At 47.2% G+C, this 9,202-nt stretch overlaps 1 protein-coding gene across 1 annotated transcript; it reads right to left on the reverse strand.

Moving 5' to 3' along the window:
• Window positions 1-270: 270 nt before the first annotated feature.
• crip1 (cysteine-rich protein 1) lies at window positions 271-7,656 on the reverse strand. The gene is made up of 5 exons (XM_067991087.1): window positions 7,507-7,656; window positions 3,052-3,146; window positions 2,895-2,952; window positions 1,666-1,713; window positions 271-795 (listed from the first exon to the last, which is right to left on the reverse strand). Exons 1-4 carry the CDS (start codon window positions 7,646-7,648, stop codon window positions 1,673-1,675), a joined length of 336 nt encoding a protein of 111 aa, XP_067847188.1. The 5' UTR covers window positions 7,649-7,656; the 3' UTR covers window positions 271-795; window positions 1,666-1,672.
• Window positions 7,657-9,202: the final 1,546 nt, after the last annotated feature.

Consider the following 9,202-nt stretch of genomic DNA (forward strand, 5'->3'; position numbering starts at 1 on the left):
ATCTACCCTGCTGGTTACATCCTCAAAAAACTCTTAATAAATTTGTCAAACACTATTTCCCTTTCATAAAACCCCATGTTTAGCCAGCGTGAGAAAATACCCCTCCTCCCAAAAGGGTGGTGACAGAGGCATCATGTGACCCAAACAACATAAGAACACTCTTAATGCAGACAGTCATGTGACACAGTGTACCTCAAAGTTGTGACTAGATTTATAACATTTCATGTCAGCATCCGCTGAACAGATAGTGATGCACGGACAGGAGTTCGATCTGGTTTAACTTGTGGATTTTATTGTTTCTTTGAAAAAAAATTACAAAACTATTGGCACAAAAAAGTTTGGAGACATTTACCGCCTGACTTTGGAATAAGTACTTTCTTCGGCTAAAGGGTCACCGTCACGGCCAATCAGAATGTGCAGATGTAACTCCTGAAGATCAAGGGGGCAAATTTCCACTGGTGTCCTCCATAACCGTGCCATTTTCCTGGGACTACCACGGCTCTCTGGGAGATGAGAGAAAGTACCCTCCCCCCTGGTCTTCACCAGCAGCTGATTCAAACTCTGAAGGGATTGGTGAATAATGGAGCAGGTCGTTCACTCTGTACAAACATTCTCAAACCCTGAAATGGATTATGAGAAGGTTGGATTGTACACCAGTGAACACACTGCACCATGCAGGATACCACAAGACCTATATATCTGGTTCATAATTCATAAAAATGCTTTTTTCAGCTTCCTCTTTCCCATCTGGTGGCCTTTCAAACCATTTGCCGTCAGTCAGTGTAAACTCAGAACCTAGAAAGGAGAAGACTCTGATTAATCTTCAATAGATCGTGGTGTGCAATCAGCATTATCATCAACGGCACATTGGAAATAATGAACACTTTTACATGAGTTGAGGGACAACAGTGATCTCCTTCTCCAGCACTGAGTGTGCCAGGACATGCACCTTTGGTGGTGGGTACTTTTATAAATGCAGGCTGGGCCCTCCCATTATTGCCTCTTTTGTACATCATTAATGTAGCAGCAGAAATTGATATTGTATTACAAAAGGAACAGGAGTAGACCAATCAGCCCCTTGAGCATGTTTTGCCATTCATTTAGATCATGGCTGATCTGTACCTCAACTCTGAAACCCATAATCCCCTCACCTAACAAAAATCTATCAGTCTCAGTTTTGACATTTTTAATTGACCCCCGGCCTCAGCAGCTTTTTTGGGGAGAGAGAGTTCCAGATTTCCACTCCCCTTTGTGTGAAGAAATGCTTCCTGACATCACCCCTCATCGGCCTGGCTCTAATTTTAAGGTTATCCCACCTGAAGGTTAAGAGCCGTGGGTCTCAATAGACTATTTAAGATGTAAATAACCTAAGAATCTTGTGTAAATGTGGAGAATGTGTGATTTAAGAATAGATTACATTTCTGTGCATCCTTCATCTAAATATATTGGCGTCACAGTCTGTGTAAAACCCTTACAGTATTGTATATAGTTTTACTCTCATTTTTACAGCATCAAGTCAGAGAAACAGAATTTGTTTTCAAGATGTATATTGTGTTGTACCATTATAAAGGTGTGCTTTGTAATACACTTTAAATCAAGAGGGCTCATTAAATGCTACAACTCAGAGTGCATTGTAATACGGAGTGACACCATAATTCCACGTACCTTGGCTTTAGTTGTATTTGTGGCTTTCAGTGCCACCACGTCCAAACCCTGTAAGAGATGAAAGCAGCTATCAGCAATTGGTCAGGCTGCAATTGACCAAGAGTCACACCTCCAGCTGGCTCCATTTACCTCAGTGAACAGAGCTTAAACCAGGTCAGTGCTGGCATCTGAAAACACAGCATATCCTCACTCACTACTAAAACATTCCCCGCCCGCCGACCTTCGGGTGGGGGGCAACTAACCCACGCACGAGGCCCTGAACTTACAACCGCACGGCTCTCATGCTGCCGAGGTCAGGGGGTGGGGGTTATAATGGGGGCTTCTATCTTCAATACCACATACTCTTCCATGGCAGGCCCCCAGCTCGATCTGTTTTTTTATTTGTGGAGCCAGGTGTTTGGGCTGATTTTGTACTTTGTTAGAACATGAAACGCCCTTTCAGGAACAGTGGTGAACTGCGTGCCTTGAAGGGAGAAGATTTGGGGGGAGGGAGGAAGAGGGGGGGGGGGGAGGGAGGGAGGAAGTGCCTTTGTAACAGCATTCCAGGAATGCCACAAAGTCACCACTGGGTGATCACTCAGCTGCCCTTCATTCAAGACACGTTTGCAATGGTTGGCCCTTTGGAAGGAAGGAACATTAGAAGGCCATTCAGCCCCTCGAGCCTGTTCCACCATTCAATCAGATCAAGGCTGATTTGTACCTCAACTCCATTTTCCCTCCTTTGCTCCGTATCCTTTGATACTCTCACCCAATAAATATCTATCGATCTCAGTCTTGAAAGATCCAACTGACCCCCAGGATCCACAGAATCTTGGGGGAGAGAGTTCCAGATTTCCACTCCCCTTTGTGTGAAGAAATGCTTCCTGATTTTACTCCTGAACGGCCTAGCTCTAATTTTAAGATTGCTCCCCCTTGTTCTGGACTCCCCCATCTACCCTATCACCGATTCGATCACCCCTCAATCTCTGAAACTCAGGCGAATCCATGCGACCTGTCCTTATAATTAGCCCCCCGCTATCATTCTGGTGAACCTGTGCCGCTCCCCCTCCAAGGCCAATATTTCCTTCCTGAGGTGCGGTGCCCAGAACTGAACACAGTATCTCCAGATGGGGTCTGACCAAGGCTCTGTCCAGCTGAAGCACCACTCCCTCAGGTTTGAATTGCAATCCCCCTGATCTCTGTCCCAGTTTAAGAGGCTGCCAGTCAAATGGGTAAAACACAAGTCTCACCTGTTGGCCCAAAGAGGGCGCTGTGGCACGGCCTAGTACAGTAAGGCTTCCCCTCATGCTGCAAAAACAATGGATAAAGTCAACTTCTAGTAAAGGGGGGATTAAACAAAAGTCAGTAAACGTTTGGGGAGAGGAGACACATTAAGAGACGTCTTACTTCAGAGTGAGAGCCAGGTGTCAAGGTTTTGTTGCATTTTTTACACTTCAAGCAGGCTCGGTGCCAATCCTTTCCCAGGGACGTCACCCTCTCAGCTGGGGAGAAATGAATCCAATGTTACAAAAATACTCCTTTGCAGCAATTTACAACACACCCTCGCAACGGCAGCTGTTTGAACAAAGTATTAAATACCACACACGTGATTATCACCAACAGTTACAACCCTCTGGGGAGATTTTGGGCGGTTCTGTTTGTTTCGAAAGAGTTCTCGAACAACAAGTCCAACTGACCTTTGGGTGAGGTGGGGCCGAGAGCCATTTTCACCATCGCACACCGAGGTCATCTGCTGCAAGGAAATGAGGGAAGGCCCATTTCAACCTATCCCGCCCATCGGGAAACTGACGGGATCAGGCGCAACGATGCTTTTACACCCCACCCGGGCGGAGGGTTGAGGGGGGCTGGGGGGAGGGTTGAGGGGGGCTGGGGGGAGGGTTGAGGGGGGCTGGGGGGAGGGTTGAGGGGGGCTGGGGGGAGGGTTGAGGGGGGCTGGGGGGAGGGTTGAGGGGGGCGGGGGGGAGGGTTGAGGGGGGCGGGGCGGAGGGTTGAGGGGGGCGGGGCGGAGGGTTGAGGGGGGCGGGGCGGAGGGTTGAGGGGGGCGGGGCGGAGGGTTGAGGGGGGCGGGGCGGAGGGGGAAACAGTATGACCTAGCCCTTGTTTTTGTACACTCATTGATTGGACAGAACTACAACAAACAACATGAAGCAAACCTCCCACAAGAGCCATGCGTCTGATGAAGTACTTTGCTATGGATGGTTACTGTCCTCCCCATCCCTCCTCCCAACAAGTCTATTAATTATTTGTGCTCCCCTCCTCCTCCCCTGAAGGTGTTGCCTGCTCGCTGGGTCCAAGTGCCCACACCTCTTTCTGGGTTTTCAGGTTTGGGTATTGGCAGGCATCAGGCTGAGCCCAATCCTGTTACCAGCTAATGTCCGTACAGGCTCACTCTCCACCAGGGGCAAACACCACAACGATCCAGTGCAGGAACCCTGGCTGATTCTAGAGCGAGGGAATTGCAACAAACTTTTTTACTGACCTTTTGCTTTTGAGAAGCGAGGTCTGCTCTGAGAACTGATGTACACCCCCCTATCGAACCTTAAATGTATCAGCTGTACCATAATCCCAAAGTGACTGGGTGTGCACATTCTCTCTCTCTTTCTATATGTAGCAATTATATCCCATCCCCAACTAAACAAATCAGGTATGGATTCGTCTTTGGGCAGTACCAGAAAATGACACGCCCAGGACAGATTCATAGCCCTTGGTTCCTCTCTAACACTGAAAGCAGGGTATCAACAACACCAACTTGCATTTATATAGCGCCTTTAACCTAGTAAAAACGTCCCAAGGTGCTTCACAGGAACGACTGTTCGACAGAATTTGACACCAAGCCACATAAGGAGATATTAGGACAGGTGACCAAGAGCTTGGTCAAAGAGGAAGGTTTTAAGGAGTGTCTTAAGAGAAGCAGAGAGGCGGAGAGGTTTAGGGAGGGATTTCCAGAGCTTAAGGCAGAGGCAGCTGAAGGTACAGCTGCCAATGGTGGAGTGATTAAAATCAGGGATGGACAAGAGACAAGAGTTGGAGGAGCGGAGAGATCTCGGAGGGTTGTAGTAAACTATCCACTCAATTTATCAACCCCGTTTTCTCCCAGAGACTGCAATCCAAAGGAGGACCGTTTCTGGCTCCCTGTCAGATAATGGCCGAACCTGAGCTCACGAGCACGCCGTTATTAATACACAAACCGGCCAGCAAGTTCAGGGGAAGCGATACGCCGTGAGTTCCAAATCCCCATAACTTGCTGGTTGATTTATGCCATTCTGTAGTTTGTTTTGTGCAAACAGTTGCTCGCCCTCAATCTCCCCATTATTTTTAAGAACGTACATTAATTGACCATTAAACTCGTCACAGAAAGTTAGGGTTCATACTTAACATAAGTACCCTTTAAATAACGTGATAATAGTTAACGTAATGCCAATCAACTTCTCCAGCTAAGAATGGGAACAATTTAAACTGCTGCGTCTCCTTCCTGCAGATGTTGGAGATTTTAAAAATGTCAAATTTTGAATTGTTTTCTTACTTTTTCTGTCTCTTTTTTCTCTCTCTCAATCCAATCTTTCGTCCCCTCTCTTTACCTGATTTGACTCTAATTCACCCTTTTTACTTCTTCCTCGTTCCTCTGTTTCTTTCTCAATCCTTAAATCTCATTGGTGAGGGAGATAGATTTTTGCCGCGTCCGTTATCAGCTCGCACTTCCAGCAAGAATTATTCGAGCTGAAGTGTGAAGGAAAATGTCTAAAGAATGTGTCATTAGATGCCCCAATCCAGGGAAATTTGGGCCAGTGTGGGGTCCCATGGGTCATACGCTGATCGATGAACCATGCTCCCCTCACATACCACACGGGTCACTGGTACATAAAACATTCTCAGTCACACACCCTCCTGACAGTATACTTTTTGTATCGCTGCTTAAATTACTCTTGCAGATTAACCGGTATAGATTCAGATACATACAGTGGGATATGATAAGAATCTACAGCACTAACTGTAAACACCCAGCGCTCTCATTCAGTATCAGAGAGGAGGCTCAGTACCACACCCAAAAAAACACCCCTTCTATCAGATTGTATCAGTCCCTTTTCTAAGATTCTAACATTATCTTAAGACTGTAAAAACACACAGTTGAAAGTCCAAAAATATAACAAGACTCTCCCAAACTACAAATATCAAATTACCCACTACAAATACAAAGATTGTGGCATTCTAAAATCAGGAATTTGCACTGGATACGCCAAAGGATTTCTACAACAGGACAATCATAAACAAGCACTTTTAGAAAGAGAGAAATGTTATTTAAGCAACGATCATAGAATCGTTACAGCACAGAAGGAGGCCATTGAGCCCATCGAGCCCGTGCCGGCCCTTTGCAAGAGCAATCCAGTTAGTCCCACACCCCGTTCTTTCCCCGTAGCCCTGTAAATGTTTTCCTTTCAAGTACTTATCCAGTTCCCTTTTGAAGGCCATAATTGAATCTGCCTCCACCACCCCCTCGGGCAGTGCATTCCAGATCATAACCACTCGCTGTGTAAAAAAGTTTTTCCTCATGTCACCTTTGGTTCTTTTGCCAATCACCTTAAATCTACGTCCTCTGGTTCTTGACCCTTCCGCCAATGGGAATAGACTCTCTTTATTTACTTTATCTAAACCCTTTATGATTTTGAATTCCTCTATCAAATCTTCTCTCAACCTTCTCTGTTCCAAGGAGAACAACCCCAGCTTCTCCAGTCTATCCACGTAACTGAAGTCCCTCATTCCTGGAACCATTCTAGTAAATCTTTTCTGCACCCTCCCTAAGGCCTTCACATCTTTCCTAAAGTGCGGTGCCCAGAATTGGACACAATACTCCAGTTGTGGCTGAACCAGTGTTTTATAAAGATTCATCATAACATCCTTGCTTTTGTACTCTATGCCTCTATTTATAAAACCCAGGATCCTGTATGTTTTTTTAAACAATTTCTCAACCTGCCCTGCCACCTTCAACGATTTGTGCACATATACCCCAGGTCTCTCAGTTCCTCCACCCATTTTAGAATTGTACCATTTAGTTTATATTGCCTCTCCTCATTCTTCCTGCCAAAATGTATCAATTCGCATTTTTCTTTATTAAATTTAATCTGCCACGTGTCCGCCCATTCCACCAGCCTGTCTATGTCCTCTTGAAGTCTATCACTATCCTCCTCACTGTTTACTACCCTTCCAAGTTTTGTGTCATCTGCAAGTTTTGAAATTGTGCCCTGTACACCCAAGTCCAAGTCATTAATATATATCAAGAAAAGCCGTGGTCCCAGCACCGACCCCTGGGGAACACCACTGTACACCTCCCTCCTGTCTGAAAAACAACCGTTCACCACTACTCTCTGTTTCCTGTCACTTAGCCAATTTTGTATCCATGCTGCCACTGCCCCTTTTATTCCATGGACTTCAACTTTGCTGACAAGCTTATTATGTGGCACTTTATCAAACACCTTTTGAAAGTCCATATACGTATCAGCTGCATTGCCCTCATCTGCCCTCTCTGTTATCTCATCAAAAAATCTCTATCCCCTTAGTTAAACCGGATTTGCCTTTAACAAATCCGTGCTGACTTTCCCTAATTAATCCACACTCGTCCAAGTGACTGCTAATTCTGTCCCAGATTATCGTTTCTAAAAGTTTCCCCACCACTGAGGTTAAACTGACTGGCCTGTAGTGCCCTGATCAGGTCAATGTACCACTGTCACCCCTGAGGTGGAACAGCTCCTGGGAGTTAAGAAGAGAATTGGTCTCATTTACAAGTTTAGAAAGTAATAAACTTATTTTTAAGCAGTGCAGTTGTAAGGTAAAAGCGAGCTTCCTTACCGAAATATACCTCTTTCTCACACGTGGGACACTTGGGCATGTTTGATGTGGATTTGCCTGTCCGATGTCTGGATCTCTCTCTCTCTCTGGACCAGTTATATATGTCCACAGGAGGAGCTTTGCACACGGAGAATCGGAGCATCCCAATTGCACACGGAACCTCAATCGGTGCAAATCAAGTTGCAAAATGCAAACAACGCCCACACATTGGTGCATTTTAAGAAGGAAGTGAATCGTGTAAGGGCGTGAATCGCCTTCAGGGCGATAGACTGAAATACTCGAGTGTGGGAGCCCGTCCCCAGATTAAAGGATTAAAGACCGCCTTCACTTTACAAACAGGCATTTCCATTCCAGGTGACTTTTGATAAGTTGTAAAGAGAAAGGAACTGCTGTAAATTTGCAGCAGGTCAGTGAGAGAGTGAGTGAGTGAGAGAGGCAGGGTGAGTGAGAGAGAGGCAGGGTGAGTGAGAGAGGCAGGGTGAGTGAGAGAGGCAGGGTGAGTGAGAGAGGCAGGGTGAGTGAGAGAGAGGCAGGGTGAGTGAGAGAGGCAGGGTGAGTGAGAGAGGCAGGGTGAGTGAGAGAGGCAGGGTGTGAGAGAGAGGCAGGGTGAGTGAGAGAGGCAGGGTGAGTGAGAGAGAGGCAGGGTGTGAGAGAGAGGCAGGGTGAGTGAGAGAGGCAGGGTGAGTGAGAGAGAGGCAGGGTGAGTGAGAGAGGCAGGGTGTGAGAGAGAGGCAGGGTGAGTGAGAGAGGCAGGGTGAGTGAGAGAGAGGCAGGGTGAGTGAGAGAGGCAGGGTGTGAGAGAGAGGCAGGGTGAGTGAGAGAGGCAGGGTGAGTGAGAGAGAGGCAGGGTGAGTGAGAGAGGCAGGGTGTGAGAGAGAGGCAGGGTGAGTGAGAGAGGCAGGGTGAGTGAGAGAGAGGCAGGGTGTGAGAGAGGCAGGGTGAGTGAGAGAGGCAGGGTGAGTGAGAGAGGCAGGGTGAGTGAGAGAGTGAGTGAGAGAGGCAGGGTGAGTGAGAGAGGCAGGGTGTGAGAGAGGCAGAGTGTGAGAGAGGCAGGGTGAGTGAGAGAGTGAGTGAGAGAGGCAGGGTGAGTGAGAGAGGCAGGGTGTGAGAGAGGCAGAGTGTGAGAGAGGCAGGGTGAGTGAGAGAGGCAGGGTGAGTGAGAGAGGCAGGGTGAGTGAGAGAGGCAGGGTGAGAGAGAGAGGCAGGGTGAGTGAGAGAGGCAGGGTGTGAGAGAGGCAGAGTGTGAGAGAGGCAGGGTGAGTCCTCTCATTCCAATGTGATGGTCTCACTGCCCGGATTACTGGAGTCAGAAGGCAGGAGTGAGCATTTACTGAACACACCTTCAAAACCTTAAGGGCTTGTCTCACTGCCCCTCTCTGCCTTTTTACAAAAATACAAGCTCGGACTTTCTTTCATTTTTGTCCTTTTGAGTCCTGACAGTCTGGTCTCTGAGTCAGAAGGTCGTGGTTTCAAATCCCACCCCAGATACTTCAGCACATAATCTCAGGCTGACACGAGTGCAGTACTGAGGGAGTGCTGCAGTGTCAGAGGCTGTGTTAAATTGAGGTCCGTCTACCTCTCAGGTGGATGGAAAAGATCCCACGGCCACTTTTGGAAGAAGAGCAGAGGAGTTCTCCCTGGTGTCCTGGCCAATATTTATCCCTCAACCAACGTCACTAAAACAGATTATCTGCTC

This window comes from Heptranchias perlo, chromosome 10, assembly GCF_035084215.1.
Source record: "Heptranchias perlo isolate sHepPer1 chromosome 10, sHepPer1.hap1, whole genome shotgun sequence".
In the NCBI taxonomy this organism is placed as follows: Eukaryota; Metazoa; Chordata; class Chondrichthyes; order Hexanchiformes; family Hexanchidae; genus Heptranchias; species Heptranchias perlo.

What these genes read in the sequence shown, in the direction of transcription:
- crip1 (XM_067991087.1), bottom strand. Translation starts at nt 7,648, where the DNA reads ATGCTCCGATTCTCCGTGTGCAAAGCTCCTCCTGTGGACATATATAAC. An exon ending in TGAGAAAGAGGTATATTTCG is followed by an intron (nt 3,147 to 7,506) that starts GTAAGGAAGCTC and finishes ATTTCTCCCCAG; the next exon opens with CTGAGAGGGTGACGTCCCTG. An exon ending in CACCTGGCTCTCACTCTGAA is followed by an intron (nt 2,953 to 3,051) that starts GTAAGACGTCTC and finishes TTGTTTTTGCAG; the next exon opens with CATGAGGGGAAGCCTTACTG.